This window comes from Tamandua tetradactyla, chromosome 18, assembly GCF_023851605.1.
Source record: "Tamandua tetradactyla isolate mTamTet1 chromosome 18, mTamTet1.pri, whole genome shotgun sequence".
Taxonomy (NCBI): domain Eukaryota; kingdom Metazoa; phylum Chordata; class Mammalia; order Pilosa; family Myrmecophagidae; genus Tamandua; species Tamandua tetradactyla.
The window spans coordinates 28,327,321-28,347,771 of NC_135344.1; the positions used below are offsets into that span (position 1 = coordinate 28,327,321).

A 20,451-nucleotide genomic window follows, 5' to 3' on the forward strand; every position below is an offset into this window, starting at 1 on the left:
GTTAGTGCATCATGGTGAATGTAATACCTCTGAATTGTACACTTAAAAATGGTTAAAATGAAAAAAAGGTTTTTTTTATATCTGTTATATATGTTACTATAATAAAATAAAATGAAGAATAACAAAAAATACATCAGATATCTTGTTAAAGGATTCACATAAATCCAAAGTTTCACAAGATAATAAAACCTTCAGTTAACTGGGATGTTTTTCTTTACCATATTTTGAGTAGAGGTAACAATCCCCCCCCCCCAAAAAAAGTCCAAAAATTAAATTCCCAAGGCAGTTAAAGCAATTTATTTGGCTCAATCTTCTACACCTATCATTTCTATATCTGAGGTACATTATACAATTGATGCTTGGTGTTAATTATGATCCTGAAGCAGTGTCACAAAATATAGTCTGCTTCAAAAAGTCAAAATAAGTACAAATATAGTTGATTTTTCCACAAGAGTTTAAAAAGGCAAAATTTTAAAAATCCAAATTTTATTGAGCCAAACAGAAAAGTCATTTAACCTACAATACAGTTTTTTGATTATCTCCAAGCATATTCCTTAAGAGTCATGAGGCAGAGATGGACCACGACTTACATATAGTTGAATGCTCGGCATCCAAGCACAATATCTAGTCCCTGAGTCAATGATTTCTAAATTGAACTAAAATCTGAAATAAAACTGAAAGCACTACCAATTTTATATATTAGGATGAAGATTAATAACAACTTTGAAATCACTGGGAGCAATTTTTCTCTTTCCCCTGAATCACTTCCTATTGATTAACCCCTGAATTATAGCAAAGAAATGATTAGTTTCAGCATAGGAAAAATGCATAGATTCTTAAGGTCCTATAATTGGAAGGTTCAAAAATAAAAGGATTATCCATTCCACATAGATTACTTTCTTACACAAATACAAAAAATGCTTTGTTTTACTGATGCCAACATTTATAATATCAGAGAATAGTCATTAAGAAAGATAATGTGATTTTGTGACACCACTTGTGATCTTATAGCTACCTAGAGAATACCATTCTCTCCTCTGAGGAGAGACTGATAATGTGTGCGATAACATATAAGGATTCTTTTATATTTCCCTCATCAATTTCTAAATTATTTTCAAAAGTATGTATCTGATATTCAAGAGCAACATGTAGAAAATAAAGCAGTTTATCAAAAGAATACAACAGCTGGAGAGGATGCAGAGAAAGAGGCACACTTATCCACTGTTGGTGGGAATGTCAAACGGTGCAACCACTGTGGAAGGCAGTTTGGCGGTTCCTCAAAAAGCTGAATATAGAATTGCCATACGACCCAGCAATACCATTGCTGGGAATCTACTCAAAGGACTTAAGGGCAAAGACACAAATGGACATTTGCACACCAATGTTTATAGCAGCGTTATTTACAATTGCAAAGAGATGGAAACAGCCAAAATCTCCATCAACGGAAGAGTGGCTAAAGAAACTGTGGTATATACATACGATGGAATATTATGCAGCTTTAAGACAGGACAAACTTATGAAGCATGTAATAACATGGATGGACCTAGAGAACATTATGCTGAGTGAGTCTAGCCAAAAACTAAAGGACAAATACTGTATGGTCCCACTGATGTGAACGGACATTCGAGAATAAATTTGGAATATGTCATTGGTAACAGAGTCCAGCAGGAGGTAGAAACAGGGTAAGATAATGGGCAATTGGAGCTGAAGGGATACAGACTGTGTAACAGGACTAGATACAAAAACTCAAAAATGGACAGCACAATAATACCTAATTGTAAAGTAATCATGTTAAAACACTGAATGTAGCTGCATCTGAGCTATAGGTTTTTGTTTTGTTTTGTTTTGTTTTTACTATTATTACTTTTATTTTTTTCTCTATATTAACATTCTATATCTTTTTCGGTTGTGTTGCTAGTTCTTCTAAACCGATGCAAATGTACTAAGAAACGATGATCATGCATCTATGTGATGATGTTAAGAATTACTGATTGCATATGTAGAATGGTATGATTTCTAAATGTTGGGTTAATTTCTTTTTTTCTGTTAATTAAAAAAAAAAAAAGAGAAGGGGTAATTGGAGCTGAAGGGATACAGACTGTGCAACAGGACTGGATATAAAAACTCAGAAATGGACACCACAATACTACCTAATTGTAATGCAATTATGTTAAAACATTGAATGAAGCTGCATGTGAGGTATAGGTTTTTTTCTCTCTATTATCATTTTAATTCTTATTCTGTTGTCTTTTTATTTCTTTTTCTAAATCGATGCAAATGTACTAAGAAATGATGAATATGCAACTATGTGACGATATTAAGAATTACTGATTGTACATGTAGAATGGAATGATTTCTAAATGTTTTGTTAATTTTTTTTAATTAATAAAAAAAAAAGAATACAACATAAGGAAAACACAGGACAACATTTTAAGTACTAGGCCCAAAAGCAAGTTAATTACAGCATCACACATAAAGCCAGTATATCATTAAGTACTGACTGATTACATTGGTTCTATTACTATGTAACAGGGACAAATTACTGAACTATCCTATTCCTAAACTTAACTTTTATGTGTTTGCTGTAAACTTCATAAACAAGATGCATTTATTAAATATAACTATGGAAGGCCCACAGAGAGGAGTAATTACAAAAAATATAATCTAGACATAAAAATATGTATTGTAAAATGAAATATGAAATATACAATAAGGTTATAGATGATGAACAAGCCAGATAATCATACAGTAGTCTATATAGTCTATGTTTCTATTTCAATTCATAAAAACACCACAATCAAAATTACCATAACTTTTTATCAATGCACAAACCATGCTTAAAATACATCTGGATATTACACTGGTATACTAATTCTTTCAAGATAATTTTATAAATTAAGAACCAATATAAAAAACCAGAATTACTCACAGAATTTCCAGCATATTTTCACTGTGAAAAGTTACAGTGACCCAGAAATCAAAAAAGGAAAGACTGATAAATCTGACACCATAAAAAGATTTAATAAGGCAAGAGATAAAGTGGAAAAATACTTCCAACTCCTGGCCTTCAAAGAGCTAATTTTAACTACCAAAAAAAAATGACACAAACCAATTTGATAAATATGAACAATACAAATGAAAAATAGGCCCAAATGAATAGGAAAAAAATTTACATAAATACAAAATGACCAAAAATATATGGAAACATCTTCAACCTCACATAGAGATATAAGTCAAACAATGATTTACTATTTTTCACCTATCAGGCAAAATCTTTACAGTCTGAGAGTATCTAACAAGCTCATACATGCTAATTTATCAAAACAATACTACATAAGAAAAACAGAAGACAAGGTTTTACATACTAAGCAGAAAAGCAAATTACTTTTAATGCTAGCAAGTACTGTAGTATAACTTCAAATGCAACATATATCGATCATCAAAATTTTAAATCCAAATCACCACTGATCTAGCAAGTGATCTCTAAGAAATTAACTTATGGATATATCTATAAAAGTATGCCAAATTTCTTTATGAAAATATTCACCACAGGATATATGTTTAAAATTAGTAACAGATTTAACAGCCCATCATTATGCAAGGAGATGATACAATTTATCATCCAAAATAAGACAATGTTGAGTTAAAGAATTACAATAATTATGTAAGGGTTTCCTAGATCTTACACCCAAAGCAGGAGTACTGAAGAAAGAAATAGATAAATAGGAACTCCTCAAAACTAAACACTTTTGTGCATCAAAGAACTTTGTCAAGAAAGTAAAAAGACACCCTATACAATGGGAGACAATATTTGGAAACAATCTATCAGATAAGGGTCTAGTATCCAGAATATATAAAGAGATTGTTCAACTCAACAGCAAAGACAAATAAACCAATTACAAAATGGGCAAACACATGAACAGACATGTCTCAGAAGAGGAAATACAAATGGCTAAAAGGCACATGAAAAGATGATCAATTTCCCTGGTTATTAGGGAAATGCAAATACAAACCACAATGATATATCATCTCATACCCAATGATAATGGTCATTATCAATAAAACAGAAAATGACAAATGCTGGAGAGGATGTGGAGAAAGAGGCACACTTTGTGGGAATGTAAAATGGTACCACTGCTGTGGAAGGTAGTTTGGCAGTTCCTCAGGAAGCTAAGTATAGAATTGCCATATGATTCAGCAATACCATTCCTAGGTATCTATTCAGAGGACATGAGGGCAAAAACGCAAACGGACAGTTGCACACCAATGTTTACACCAGCATTATTTACAGTTGCCAAGAGATGGAAACAGCCCAAATGTCCATCAACAGAGGAGTAGCTAAACAAGCTGTGGTATATACATATGATGGAATATTATGCAGTTGTAAGAATAAAGTTATGAAGAATGTAACAACAAACGGATGGACCTTGAGGATATTATGCTGAGTGAGATTAGCCAGAAATAAAAACAAATACTGCATGGTCTCACTGATATGAACTAACATTCATGAATGAACTTGGAGAATTTCAGTTAAGAACAGAGGCCATCAGGAGATAAAAATAGGGTAGATTTTAGGTCATTGGAGTGGAAGGCATACAGATTGTGCAACAGGACTGATTGTAAAAATTCAGAAATGGATAGCACAATAATGTTAGTACACTCAATGAAGCTGAATGTGAGAATGATAGAGGGAGGACAGCTGGGGGTACAAATGAAACCAGAAGGAAAGATAGACGATTGATTTGAACAGTGAAAAAGTATTTGCAAAGTCCTGTTGGGGGAACGGTGAGAAGGGGAAAATTCAACTTCCCCATTTACAGAATTTCTGATATTTTCACAAGCAGTGAGGATAACCAAATCAACAGGCCGAGCCCTCAATCTTGGGGTTTGTTCATATGAAACGTATTCCCTCAAAGGATAGACTAAATCTACTTAAAAGTAGGCCTAAGAGTCATCCCCAGAGAACCTCTTTTGTTGCTCAGACGTGGCCTATCTCTCTCTCTCAGCAAACACGGCAAGCAAACACACCGCCCTCCCCCTCTCCACGTGGGACATGACTCCCAGGGGTACAAACCTCCCTGGCAACATGGGATAGAAATCCTAGAATGAGCTGGGACTCAGAATCAAGGGATTGAGAACCTTCTCAACCAAAACAGGGAAGAGAGAAATGAGACAAAATAAAGTGTCAATGGCCGAGAGATTTCAAACAGAGTCAAGAGGTTATCCTGGAGGTTATTTTTATGCATTTTACAGATATTCCCTTTTTAGTTTAAGGTGTACTAGAGAGGTTAGAGGGAAGTGCCTGAAACTGTAGAGCTGTTTCCCATGGCCATGTTTTTTGAAGATGAAAGTATAACGACAGAGCTTTCGCAATGTGACTATGTGATTGTGAAAACCTTGTGTCTGATGCTCCCTTTACCTATATTGACAGATGAGTAAAAAAATATGAACTGAAAATAAATAAATAATGGGGAATAAATATTAAAATAAATTGAGTAGACTGAAATACTAGTGAACAATGAAAGGGAATGTTAAGGGGTATAGAAAAAAAATAGGGGGAACAAAGTTTAAAATATACCGAGTAGATGGAAATACTAGTGGTCAATGAAAGGGAGGGATAAGGGGTACGGCATGTGTGAGTTTTTTCTTTTTATTTCTTTTTCTGGAGTGATGCAAATGTTCTAAAAAATTATTATGGTGATGAATATACCACTATGTGATGATATTGTGAGCCACTGATTGTACACCATGCACAGGATGTTTGTAAGTTAAGAATGTTCATGTTACATTTTGTTTTGGTTTGATAATAAAAAATAAATAAAAAAAATAATTATGTAAGGACAAGAGGCATAAATTGGAACTACTATCACATGACTAATGGACTGGTTAAGTAAATACGGAACAACAATACAGAGGGATAACATCCAGGAATTTAAAAGAAGAGTTCTACAAATGATATGAAAGACCATCAAGTACAAAGGCAAGATGAAGAACTTCATGTATTACATAATCACTTCTCTGTACATTAAAAATTAACTCTTTAATATCCAGATAAATAATATTTTGCATAAATGCATATGTGATTATTTGGGAAGAATAGTCTTTTATTATCTGTTTGGCTTCCCTTTTCCTCCCATTTCAGCACTGTCTCTTCCCTTCCATAAGTTAACCAGCGATAAAAAGGAAAAATAAAAAGGTGGTATACATCCTCTTATGTTTTTATTCTTATTCATATATAGAATAAGAGGCATCATTTTACAAATAAAGGAAAATATGACACACAGGATTTTACATATTACCTTTAACTCACTCAGCCACAAGGCATATCTCTGAATCAAACAGTATAGCTTCAAACCTTTCTTTTTTAATGGCTGCATAATATTCCACTACATAAAGTCTTAGTTTATTTAGCCAATTTCCTAATGACAAGCATTTGCTTTCATTCCATATTTTTGCCAATTACGAACCATGCTAAAACAAACATCTTTGCACATATGTCCTTATATACTTATGATTTTATTTCTATTTGATAAATTTCCAGCAGTGGGATTTCTGGGTTGAAGAAGATGCTTATCTTTAAATTTAATAAGCACTTCTAGACTGCTTTTTAAAAAGCTTATAAATCCTTCATGTTTCTACTTTTTTCTCACATCCTTTACTTTTTTACAAATATGATAAATACAAAAAATATAAAATCTTTCTCACATCCCTTAGCTAGGAATGAATTTGAACTTTTTTTTTCCCCACATAATAATTCCATATAATTACTGGACCTTTGGGTTTGCGCTTATTGTAAGTTGACAGTGCATATCCTTTGTCCATTTTTCTCGGCTTTCTTTCAGGAAAAAATTAATATATCCATTATTTTTATTAACAGTTTAACAAATCAGTTTTTAGGTAATCAAACATTACAGAAGCCTCTCCTACTATCATTAATGTATAAGAGAAAAGCAAATTTCTTCAAAATTCATTAAACTTGGACTTCAAAATTCAATTGTAATTGGCTTTCTTTATAATACATCTCCCATTTTCTTTTAAATTTCATTTTCCATTTTTTTTAATGATATTTATATAAATACCAGTTAGAACAGAGTTCAAAATACTTCCAACTATACATTTTCTTGTCAGTATTTCTAACAACATATAAAGTCACCCTCACATATTTTTTCCCCAAAACTGGGACCAGACTCAAGAAGTTATCACTAACTAGGAACTGAATTGTGGCATTTTACATTTATTAAAAGATTCATGTCATGAATATACATTCTGTGTAAAAATTAATGCTAAGTTATACTGCCTATAATTTGTACCTGTAACCTTATATGACATCTCTCTGTAACGGGTCAAATCTTCTCCATTAACTAATACCAGCTGTGGACACTTTTCTTTTGCATCTCTGACACTCATAAGCTTCTTAATTCCAAGTTTCCTGGCTTCATAGTTGCAGGTAACCACCAAATATTTCTGCTGAACTCCTATAAAAACAACCTGTTTTATGAAAAAACTGAGCAGGATTGAAGAAACATCTTAAAATACAATGTACTGCATTTCACATTATAATTACATAAATTGTAATGCAATCTTTTGACAAGAATAAAATATCCTATCTCAGTTAAAAAAAAATATATAGCCCCAATTCATCAATGTCCTATAAAGCAGGAACAGAGGTTTTCAAGTTATCTGCTACTTACGGATTATTAGACACCAACATATTATATTACTTTCTGTACTCCATTTTTAATCTTTGGTTGTTTCACCTACTTGGGAAAGTTTTTAAACAATAAAGTACCAAATATAAGAATTATATTAGAAGATGGACCAATTATATCCAAAAGGCAATCTGTGTATATTTTTTAAATTTAACGAAAAATTACCATAAATCCCTATTGAGTCCTCAGTACTAACAGACAAATCAAAGATTCTTCCTGACAACATAAATTCAGATTAATCTTTATTGCCTTATAGAACTGTAGGACTCATTTTACCAAAAAAAAAAAAAAATGAGAACAGACTGATTGCTATTCTTCTGAGTAACTTGCCAGTGGATATAAAGGAACGTTCTGTTACAAATGTCAACCTATAGTGATCGTTAGGGATCATCCCCTTACAAATGTCCTAATCACTGAATTTGTTCTTCATAATTTGCAGAAAAGATTAGATCATGAGGAGACATTATGAGCCTCCTCCCAATCAAAAATGATGAAAGTCTGATCACCTACAATCTACAAAAAATTTGTTATTGGTACTGTAAAATTGCTAAAATAATTTGCATTATCTATAGAGTACCTTGAGATACAATGCCACTACTTAAAAACGGCTTTAGGATAAAGCATAGGTATCTTAATCCTAACTGGTTTAATGATCCTAAATTTACCTTGGCATACCAGAAACTAGGCACCCAATTGTTCTTTAGCAATCAACTAGGCTGGGCTGGATTGGAATTTATCAAAACCAAACTAGGAACAAAAAGGTAGCAGCAGCAAGTGAACCAAAATTCTCTACACTTCCACTAAAAGATCGTTCCTCATGCATTAAAGAAAATCTCTGCTTCTCAGTTTAAGCTATGAATAAAAATGTTCAATGCCCCATTTCAATAAGCAAACAATGTATAATTTTCTTTGCCTTTTATTTTAAAAGATGCTTACTTTCATGAACGCTTCTGCTAAATGAATTGATACTTAGGGTTCTGTTCAAAATCCAACTATTTTGTCAGAATTTACAATTGACAAGTTAATTTCAAAAAGGGGAAAATAAAAATTTCCATCAAAAAAGTAATCAGAGGTTGTTTTTGAGATATGAGGTTTGTAAAATTTCAAACTAATTGGGAAAAAGAAATCTGCATAGAGACCTAAGCCACTCAACAGAACAGATCACTAAAAATTTATTCTGGGCTTTTCGTTCATTTGGCTACACAACGTGTCTCAAATTCACCATTTATTAAATACGGCTCATACAGTTTATACCTAATAATGAAGAAAAGATTACTTTTAAAAATAAACTTTAAGAACTGCTTCCAAAATTTTTATTAATGCAGTTAATAAATCAGATTAAAATAAACATACATATCAACATATATCCTATCATTATATAATGAAAATATCGACATCCAGAATTACCTAAAGGCTTGCCCTTTAGTTCTGGATTTGAGATCATTTCTACTTGGGCATAAAAGCAATCCAAATCCACGTGTACTATGACTCTGGATGACGAACTTCCTGTTGACACCACTTGATGATGTACTGCTATACAATATGCAAAAAAAAACAAAAAAAAATTCAGAGCTTATCATTGCTGAGCAATTGACAGGTCCATAAAGCATGGCAAGTGACAAATAAGAGAAGGTATAATAGTTTTAAAACTTTTTTTCTCAGATTTATTATGTGTCAGAGCACCTAAAAATTACAAACATCATCTTCAGTAGGATCTTCAGACTTGGTCACTTGGCTTTTTCTTTTTTTTTTTGCCCTGCATTTTTCTCAGGACAGTAGTAAATTTGATGAAAAAAATTCTTGATCCTAAAGAATAATGCAAAAGCTAACACCATATTTGGAAATTTGTTTAAAGTAAATTGAAAGAGAAACAAAGGTTTCAACTGACTTAAAAATTATTTTAAGGGGCATGTCTTTAATTTAAAAAAAGATCTGAAACACCAAATGGCACACCATAGAATCTATGGGTTTCAGTGGGTGTCATTTTTAGCTCCCATATGACAGAACTTATCTGGCACAGTGCTGAACCCCCAGTGTCTAGAACAGTGCCTGGCATATAGTAGACTACAAATAATATCCGCTAAATTGAAAGAATGAATAAATAATCCGTAGATTTTATAAAGTAGCTGGTCATTGGGAGGAGTCAGGGGAAAAGAGAAAGTTGATTACTGTTCTTTATACCAGCTAAAACAAGGGAGACTAAATACAGTGCGGTGTTCTGGTTTGGATCCTGGAACAGAAACAGAACATTAATGGAAAAACTGGTGAACTCTAAATAAAGTCTGCGGTTTATTAAATAAATAAATGTACCATGGCGATATATGATATTAACATTAGGGGAATCTATCACTGCGACTTTCCTGTAAATCTAAAATTATTCCAAAATACAAAATTTAAAAACAAGACAAAGGAAGGGAGTTCAGTTTTTTTTCCCTCCAAGCCCTGGAGTTGTACCCGGAGGTACCTCCTCCTCTGTCTCAACCCCGGGTCATCCCATCCCTTGCCTCCCTAAGGCGGAGACCCAAACGCCGCAAAGATCTTAATTTCTCCAACCAAGAACCATCCGGAAATCTTCAGTTTTAGTTTGGATGGCTGAGTGAGGGCTTGTTTTATCCCCACAGGAGTGGGGAGTAAAGTATATATAACCCCGGTTAACAAGTTGTGCGCCCCACCCGGCTCATACTGGGCGAAGCCATCCTTCTCGGGGATTATAGCAGCGAAACCCTAGGCAGCGAAAGGCAGCCCCATCACCCCGACTTGGTCTGGGCACCGCTTGGTGACGACGAGAAGACCAAAGGAGCTGAGCAAGGCGGGGCGGCCGCGCCCCACCAGCCACCTCACCCAGCGCCCGCCCTCCTACCCCCTCCCCGGCCCTCCCGCCCCTCCTATTTACACCGAGGCGGGCCGCTAGGCTCCTGAGGCCCCGGCGCTCCCAGGGGACTGCCTGTCGCCCCGGCGTCCATGCTCAGGGCCGCGTCCTCCTCCTCGTCTCGGCCTCCTTCCTCCTCGGGCTCCACCCCCATTCTCTCCATCCCCGCTGCCGCCAACCGCACAGCAGCTTCCGGCCGCTTCCGCCCGGTCTCCTGGGAAACCGCGCCGACCACCCCCAAACGACCCGGAAGTGGCGCCTGCGCAATCACGGCCGACCGGCCGGTTACCCGGAGTGACCTGCCGGTCTGCGAATTGTCCGTACCCACGTGCTGGACTTCTCTCCCGCCGACTGGAGCGAGCCCGGCCGCCAGGGATTGAAACTACAAACTACGTATTTTTAATTAACTCCTAAGGGTCTTAGGAGTTAGGCCAAAACCACGAATTTAAAGTTTTTATCTGTGCTCTGAGACCAGCTGGTTCTCCGGATCAACTGTTAAAAAGTTGCTAACCTTCAGATATTGAACAACTCCTGGTTCTGGCGGTGGGGGAAAGCGTGTAAATTACAGTACCAGCGGAGTAGCCATGTGGACTAATAGGATTAACAAGGTTGTTAAAGTTTGTCGCGTTTTGTTTGTATTAAAGAGACCATGACAAATTGAGCCCCTGAATATTTGTTTGACTTTTTTTATTGTGAAATATATATATATATATACAAAAAAGTAATACATTTAAAATTGTTTTAACAAGTCGCTATAGGACAGATTTTAGAGTTTGTTATGAGTTACAGTTCTTCCAAGACACTGGAGACCAAAAGAAATATCAATATAATGTTGCAGTAGTCATACTCATTTGTTAAATCCTATCTTTTCTGTTATACTCTTCCTTCTCTCTTTTTTCTGTTTGTGTGTGTGTGTGTGTGTGTGTGTGTGTAAAATAACATATATACAAAAAAGCAATACATTTCAATGTACATCTCAACAATTAGTTGTAGAACAGATAGAGTTTGGTATGGGTTACAGTTCCATAGTTTTTAGATTTTTGTTTCTAGGTACTCTAAGATACTGAAGACTAAAAGAAATAGTATAATGATTCAGCATTCACACATTTGTTAAACCTGACCTCTGTGTAAGTCCATCATCAACTTAGATCTTTCTCCCACTCCTTAGGGGTATTTGGACTATGTCCATTCTAACTTTTTCACATTAAAAGGAACTGCTGATAATTTGGAACTAGTTGATGTTTTGGAGAGGTTGGCCCCTCTGCATTTGAGAACTTGTCTGATCCAGAGACCCATCTGGAGGTTGTAGGTTTCTGGAAAAGTTACCCTAGTGCATGTTACCTTTGTAGAATCTTATGTGATGCCCTATGTGTTCTTTAGGATTGACTGGAATGGTTTTAGTTGGGGTTTGGCAAGTTAAGATAGGCAGCAATGTCTAACTGAAGCATACGTAAAAGTGAACTCCAGAGTAGCTTCTCAACTCTATTTGAACTCTGTCAGCCACTGATGCCTTATTTGTTACACTTCTTTTCCCGTTTTGGTCAGGTTGGCATTGTTGATGCCATAGTGCCAGGGCCAGGCTCATCCCTGGGGGTCATCTCGCACGCCACCAGCGGAGACTTTCATTCCTGGATGTCATGTCCCATGAAGGGGGAGGGCAATGATTTCGCTTGCAGAATTGAGTCTGTGAACTTTTAATCATCAAAACTGAATAAAATTTTGATACAAGAGCTTTGGTGTCAGATAAAAACTCCAATCCAGACCCTCCCAGCTGCTAGTTGTGTGACTCTGGGCAGGTTACATAAATGATCCTTACTTTCTCTAGTTAAAAAAGAAAGGCCTGGAGATTAATGAAAAAATAATGAATGAAAGAAAACATTTAATATTGCAATGTATATGAAACACTTGCCCCACACATAGGTACATGCTCATAAGTGGTCTCTTTGCCTTCTGTTAGGGAGGGCGTGTGTATTTCCTCCTACAGAGGAAATTGGGAAATTCCCTCTCTGCCCTTGTCTTTCTATATATTTAGTGCACATATATTTTGGTTTTTACGTGATTCTACTTCTTATCCTATAGGATGTGAAAACTTTGAGAAACTCTCAAGTACGTATTGATGTATCCATAAAAGGTAAGAAATAACAGACAGAACTGAGCTCAGTGGTTTGGAGGCCAAGTCTTCCTCTTTGGGTGATTTATTCTTAGACATCTGGACCAGTTTCCTAAAAGTCTTTAATCTAGGACCTAAGACACTGGTTTAGAGCTATGCTGCTTTCTTTGAGGATGCTGTTTGATAAGTCTAGAGAAAGAGCTTTTGAATCAAGTGCCTCTTTAACCATAAAGTGCCTCTTAGGCCACCAATCAAAAGTCCAATTACTTGTAGTCAACTAAAGTGTTTTTTTCTTTCTTTCTTTTTAAATACTTCCAGATTGGGAATGAAGCAAACCTCCAAAATAGAACAGCAGATAAAACAGCCGCTTCAGAAGGGCCCTGCATTCACTAACACAACAGCCTGAATTTAAGTCAACCAGCATTGAAAAGCAACACGTGTAATCAAGCTCTCTTTACTTAGTTACATTTATTTCCCTGTCAGTTGTCAAATTTGAAGTGTGCCATTTAGTTTAGAGGAAAGATAGATGAGGGAAACCTTGAAAAACCTTGGGGAACAAGCAGGGCTAGCTTTATGAGTGTGCAACCTGTGCTGGTACATTGGGCCACATGATTATAAGGACCCTGTTCTTCATATCAGGTGTTGCCATTTTACGATTTTTAATAAGTTTTTCACAAGGGACCCTGCAGTTTCATTTTACACTAGGCCTTGCAAATTTTTTAGCTGGCCCTAGGAGCAGGGAAGTGAATATGCATAGAAAAGGCATTTATTAAACACTTGCATGACAAGTACAGGGCTAAAGACTTGAAACAGATTACCTCATTCAGTAAAATCCCCTTAGAAGGTAGGTGTTCTAGTTTGCTAGCTGCTGAAATGCAACACACCAGAGACAGATTGGCTTTTAAAAAAGGGCATTTATTTTGTTAGTTCTTCAGAGGAAAGGCAGCTAACTTCCAACTGAGGTTCTTTCTTACCTGGGAAGGCACAGGGTGATCTCTGCTGGCCTTCTCCCCAGGCCTCTGAGTTCCAACAACTTTCCCTGGGGTGATTTCTTTCTGCATTTCCAAAGGCCTGGGCTGAGCTGTGAGTGCTGAGATGAGGTGTGCTGAGCTGCTTGGGCTGTGCTATGTTGAGCTCTCTCATTTAAGCACCAGCCAATTAAATCAAACATCATTCATTGCAGCAGGCACACCTCCTAGCCGACCGCAGATGTAATAAGCAACAGATGAGGTTCATGTACCAGTGGCTCATGTTTACAGCAACAGAACTAGGTGCCTTCACCTGGCCAAGTTGACATCTGAACTTAACTACCACAGTAGGTATCATCATACCCATTTTACCAAAGATGAAACAGACTAGGAGAGACTGAGGTCCTTGCCCAAGCTTCACGAATGTAGTAAATGGGCAGATGTGCTTTTCAGAGTTTTCCATAAGGAAGAATTCATTAATTGTGTTCTTCCCACAATGGAAACTAACTCTCTGTCACATTTTCCTTGGTGCTTCAAATACTAGACAACTTGGAGTGGGGAAAAAAACATCGCTCAAATATGTTAGGAGGCATAAAAATAAAATTTATATTAGCTAATATTTGCTTTAAGTTTTTTCCTGGGGGCAGCGGAGGTATTTTTAAAAATCTATAAACCCTCCTCCTGGTTGTAATTAATAGGCTCTAATCTAGGATAGTTTCAGGAAATAAATATTTTGAGCTTGGTTCATAATTATATAAGTAAGTGCCAAATGAGAAAAATAATTGCAAAGCAGAATAAACATTTCATTAAATAAAATTAGCTCATAACATACAGGCAATATTCATGGGGGAACACTGGGCTGCAGAACATGGTCAGTGATTAAAGAAACTGAGGGCACTTTAGAGCTTCAGAAGTCAACACCTTATGAACTTATGTACATTAAAGTTGATAAGCGTAAGCATGTGTGTCAGTGAAAGGTGGGAAACAGGTACCGGTGCCTGTTTATCTCCTCGTGGCCACACTGGCCAATAATTATTCAGAGGCAGAACTCTAGCCATTCTTCATTGTGAGTGCCAGTGTTTTACATTGGTGGGTAGTTAGGTAGAGAGGGGTTGATGACAGGCTCAGGGAACAATTTTAATTGTCAGAGGTATTCAGGGCTTGGTTTTGTAAGGTCTTTGGCTCAGTGCACTGGATGGGGACGATTTGTTCCCCAAGAAATATTTGGCAATGTCTGGAGACAGTTTGGTTGTTACAACTTAAGACTAGAGCTCTGTGCTGCTGGGCTCTTGTGGGTAGGGGTCAGGGATGTTGGACAGCCTACAGTGCACAGGATGGCTCCTCACAAAAAAGAATTATCCTGCCCCAAATGTCAATAGGGCCGAGGTTGGGACACCCTAGTCCATAGGCAGAAATGGTTACATCACCCTATTCCCAACTGCCCTTTCTTAACTTAGGTTCTCTAGTTGTAATGAAGAATTGGTCTTTAGATACATGTTTTTAATTACAGAAAAGACATCTTCAGAGAAAGAAAGAGGAGACAAGAATTATGTAACTGCTTTTCACTGTGGGAATTTACATTCTAAGTCTATAAAGCAAATAGAATACATTTGTTAGAAAAGAGATTTAAGAAAAATGTCAGCATTTTTATGGAGCTCATAAGTTACCCCTAGGGCAAAAGGGTAATGAGTCAAACATAACTTACAAGGCTAAGAAGCTAAAACCAGAAAACACAGAAAGGCTTCTGGTAGTCGAAAGCTAACACATATATGATATGTGGTGTGACAATCTCTTTCTCTATCTCTCTCTCTCCACACCACATCCACGCCATAGCTGCAGTTTCAAGCTTTCTCTGTGTAACCTGAAAGTATGTGCTGCATACCGTGTGGGTGGGGCTAAGCGGAGGTGTAAGAGGCTGGAGTTTCTCTAACAGTCAGCTTCTCCTGGCTTTGAACTTCCTTTTAGTTTTATAGAAGGCAGGTGAAAAGTCTGCATAGTCATTTTGTTAATGACCTTTTAACTGTTACTCCTCAGCTTGTGCTCAATGGAACTTGCCTCCTCATTTTGGTTGTAGGAAGGTGGGGATCAGTGTGATCACAATACCACAAGTCGGTTGGCCCCAGTTTATAAATAAAGTCCTCAAGCTTCAATCATTCACCGAAAAAGAACTACTTGATGCCATGTAAAAAGTGCAAACTGATTGACACAGATCAGGTACACTGTGTTAAACTTACAGACACTTAAACATGATATAACTTTTTGTTTTAAAAAAGCCTCTTCTGACTACAAAAGTAATTCATGAATATTTTGGAAAATTTGGAAAACATAGAAAGGAATAAAGAAGAAATGGAAATAATACATAATAATCCATATTCTCAGAGCCCTGAAAGAACCACAGTTTTCATAAAGCACAACTTGCAAAGAAGGTGTATTTCACAAAAAAATTTGTGTATCTATTTCTTTACCAAATCACTGAAACTATTGTGAGATGCATTGCCTAAATAAATAACATAGAAAAACCTTTGTACATTCATTTGTTTTTAATGTTAATTTGAAGGAAATGAATCAAGATGGTGTTATCATCTTGGAAAAGTTAATAATTCCAATTTAATCAATAATCTTCTCCATTTTTCTTGTTTGAGATTAATATACCTTCTCCATACAGGAAAATAATATTTATATTGATGGTGTTTATATTTTCAAGTTAATTCAATGACTTCATTGAAATAATCGATTAATCCTAAAAGCACTGCTTGTGTCTCTACTTAAAAAATTTATTCTCATCCATTAAGAAATTCTAATAAGGCAATAAAAGTATAAAGTATAAAGTGAAACTCGCCCATAATCCTCTCTTCACACCGAAGTTTAACAGAAACATATATAATTCCTCAGACTTTTTCTTACATGATTAAAATAAGGGTAGACATAAAGAAAATAATTTCTATTTCACAGGCGTGGGATCACACTCTGCATACTTTAGTGCACCATGCTTTTTTACTAGTACTTCTGAATACCATTTCTTTTCAGCAAACAAATACCTACTGCATTCTTTTCAATGGATGCGCCATTTTACCAATTTCACATCAATGGATATGAGTTTCTGATCTTTTTCTGCTACAAATAATGATGCAATGAACATCCTTGTATACACATCTTTGGGAGTTTGATTCTACCCCTCCCTTGGATAACTCCATCCTCCTAAAATTCTGTAAGGCTGTTATCTTTCTTAATTAAAACACAATAACAATGTATGTAAACACACTGCGATATCAAGACATGTCAGTTCCACCTCTAACATTCTTCAGTCCCACCCCTTCTCTGCATTTGTGCTGACATTCTCTGAGTCCAGGCCGGAGCCACACGCATCTATCTATGCCTCAGCCTATTGCAATGTCTTCCTAACTTTTCCCTGATGCTGCTGTTTGTGCCCCATTACCATCTGCGTGCCCCAGAACAGCCAGAGTGATCTTTTAGTAACGCAATATATGATTTCATTGTCCTGCTAAGAATCCTTTAAAGGCTTCCTACTGCCTTTAAACTGAAATTCAAACAAAGCTCCTTCCTTGCCATGGTTTTCAAGGTCCTGCTAGGGCAGGCTTTGCCTCTCTCCTCTGTTTCTTTTCATGGCACTTTTAACGTTGTTCCCTACACTTAGGCCATACCAACCCCCTTTCTGTTCTGCGGGACAATTTTCTGCCTCCAGACCATTGTATACTTTGGAAGAATTTTTGCAGAATTGACTTGTTCCAGTTCTCAATGAAGTGTCAGCACCTCAGACTGACCTTCCCAAACCACCCTCTCTGATGGCCCCAGTATGCCACACTGTCCTGTCACATCAAGTATCATTTATAACACTTATCCCATGCTGTAATGATCTTGTCTATGCATTGTTTACTTGTTTTTACTCTCTCTCCTAGCAGAATGTGAATTTTATTAGGGCAGGGAACCTTGTGTGCCTCGTACATTGTTAGTATCTGCCAAAAATAATTGTAGAATGAATGAATGGCATTATTTCAATATCGGCGAAAGAGTTGGATAACTTAATAATATCATATTTGTAAAGTCTTCTACAGAAAAATATTCCTTACAGAAGAATACCAAATAAAATATGTAGATTTGCCCCCTTCCAGGAGGTGGAGCTTAGTCTCCCCACCCCCACCTCCTTGCAGGTGAACTGGACATAGTGACTTGCAAATTTCCATTGGAGAAGCCTGGCAGAGCTAAATTACCCAAGTGACCATGTGAACGTCATATACCCTGATCCAATGCCCTCAGAAGCATCACTTCTGCGGCTTTCTTACCAAAAATGCCTAGCCTCATTCTAATCATAAGTAACCTCAAAGAAACTCAGACTGAGAGGTGATCTAAAAATAAGTAACCAATACTTATGAAGAATGTCAAGGTCATGAAAGACAAAAAAAGACTGAGGAGCTGTCACAGATTGAAGGAGAGACTAAGGAGACAATGCAACTAAATGCAATGTGGCACCCTAGATTGGATTCCCGAACAGAAAGAGGAGTATCTATGAAAAAACTGGTGAAATCCCAATAAATCTCAAGTTTAGTTTTTAGAAGTGTACCAGAGGGCTCTCAGGGCCCGCCCGGCAGCTGTGGCTGCCCGGGAATGATGTGGGCGGCACCAGGCAGCCCGGGCTCGCCGCCCTGAGTCATTTCTGCGACCACCGCGCCGCCCTGTGTCGTCCCCCTCTCCGCCCCCCAGGAGGGGTGAGAGGGAGCCGCCACTGATGTCAGAAAAACTTTCGCGAAATAGCCTCTAAATTTTGGCTGAATTTTTTAATCTTCCTCTGTGGATCAACAATCGGATTTAAAAAAAAATATATTCTCAGCAGCTATTTTAGTACTTTATTGGAAGAACAAAGTGATAACCAGCCTAATATTCTTCATAATGATCCTCATGCTAGACATTCAAATGATAATGGACAGAATCCTCTAGAAGGACAGATGGGCTTCAATACAGATGTCAGGCAACAAAAAGGTGAGGACACAGACATCGCGGAAAAACTCAATCAGAAAGTTAAAATTCTTTGCTGGATTGTGACAGGACCTCAAAATTTGAAGAAAAAAGGCCAAATATGTCAACGCTTACAAGGGCCCAACGTTGTAATGAAGTTTCTTTCTTTTTTTTTTTTCTTATGCATGGGCAGGCACTGGGAATCGAACCCACGTCTCCCGCGTGGCAGGCGAGAACTCTGCCTGCTGAACCACGGTGGCCAAGCCAATAAAGTTTCATTTATGAGTTCGAAAGAAAATAAGGACTTCTCTGCTGTGGGATTAAAAACCAAAGAAGGCAAGGGATGCAAGGGTAGTTCGGTAGTAGAATTCTCACCCGCCATGCGGGAGACCCAGGTTCGATTCCCAATCCATTCACGTCCCCAAAAACAAACAAACAAGCAAAACAAAAACAAACAAAAAAATTCAACAAACGGTACTTCAATAATGGGATACTCACAGGGAAAAATCGCCATACAGCATACAAAAATTAAAAAAAAAAAATAACAAAGGCAGAGACCAACTCTACTGGAAAAAAAAAGCTTTTCAGTATGTTTATGACCATTATTTAGAAGGTGCTTATTGGTTTATGAAAGCAGATAATGATACATAGACAATTTGAGATGGCGTCTTTCAAAATATGACCCTGTAAACCCCACTTTGGGAGAAGATTTAAGCCCTATGCAAAGCAGGGCTACACCAGTGGAGGAATAAATTATGTATTGAGCAAGGAAGACTTGAAGAGATTTGCTGATGCGTTTAAAATGGACAAATGTATACATAGTTCCTCCATCGAAGACTTAGCACTGGGGAGATGCATGAAAACTATAAATGTAGAAGAAGGGGATTCCAGAGATACCGTCCCTTTGTACCAGAATACCATTTAATCGAAGGTTATCCACCCAAAACATTTTGGTACTGGAATTATAACTATAATTCTGTAGAGGGTTCCGATCTTGCAATTTCTTTTCATTATGTTGACCTGCTAAATATGTAAATGAGGCAGAATACCTCATTTATCATCTTTGCCCACGTGATTATTTATCAGATCTCAAACTGCCTTACCTGAGAACATACTAAAGGAAATAAGTGAAACATACAAAAATAGTGATCCATTAGTAAAATTAGGAAACTATTGAAAGAAAAACATGACTGAACAGAGGTAAAATGTCTGACATTGCACTGAAGAAGGATTCTGCATTTCTGATATAAAACACTGGAATCCCAGTGTGGAATTCTTTCTAAATGAACAGTTCATATTAGAAATCTTTCATATGATGACTGTAAACTGAAGCTTTAATGAGCTGTGAAGTTTGTTAAAATGTGTTTTTTTATATAGTAGTGTATATATATATATATGTATAAACAATATGTGTTTTTAAAATGGTGGTCAGGTAGAGGGACTGTGCCAGTTCCTGATCATATGTGTTATTGTCACTAGGAAACTAAAACAGTTGAATTTGCCAAAAGTACACTGCACCATGTTAGTAACACAATGCTAAAAAGATCTGCCTTAAAGAAAAATTCAGAAGAAAAAACTGTTATTCAGTGTTGTTTATAAATGCAAAACATAAGTTGGTATTTGCAGTATGACATAAATGAAACAACCCTCCCTCTCTGCCACACACTGGCTAATGAATTTTCCTGTGATTATGGTGGCATATGAATGGCACTGTTCCTAAACTGCATTAATAAAACCATACTTTGAAATTAAAAAAAAAAGAAATGTGCCAACATTGGGTTTTTAGTTTTGTCAAATGTACTGTGGTATTGTAAAATGTTAGCA

At 36.7% G+C, this 20,451-nt stretch overlaps 1 protein-coding gene and 1 pseudogene across 9 annotated transcripts in view; one reads left to right on the forward strand and one right to left on the reverse strand.

Annotated features, from left to right (window-relative positions):
- POLI (DNA polymerase iota) overlaps window positions 1–10,773 on the reverse strand; it is an 81,747-nt gene extending 70,974 nt beyond the window's left edge. For 4 of the 9 annotated variants that reach the window (XR_013165111.1, XM_077135433.1, XM_077135427.1 and 1 more), the window contains exons 1-3: window positions 10,603–10,773; window positions 9,117–9,242; window positions 7,311–7,475 (exon numbers count right to left, since the gene is read on the reverse strand). Coding sequence is in view for 8 of the 9 variants with exons in the window: in XM_077135433.1 (XP_076991548.1) it covers window positions 7,311–7,475; window positions 9,117–9,242; window positions 10,603–10,741 (430 nt within the window). In the remaining variant the exon portion in view is untranslated. Of the gene's footprint in view, window positions 1–7,310; window positions 7,489–9,116; window positions 9,243–10,381; window positions 10,541–10,602 lie in introns of those variants that run through there. The other 5 variants (XM_077135428.1, XM_077135430.1, XM_077135431.1 and 2 more) reach the window with 5 other exon arrangements.
- A 3,843-nt stretch (window positions 10,774–14,616) lies between these two features.
- LOC143662400 (glycoprotein-N-acetylgalactosamine 3-beta-galactosyltransferase 1-like) lies at window positions 14,617–19,804 on the forward strand (annotated as a pseudogene).
- The last annotated feature ends 647 nt before the right edge of the window (window positions 19,805–20,451 follow it).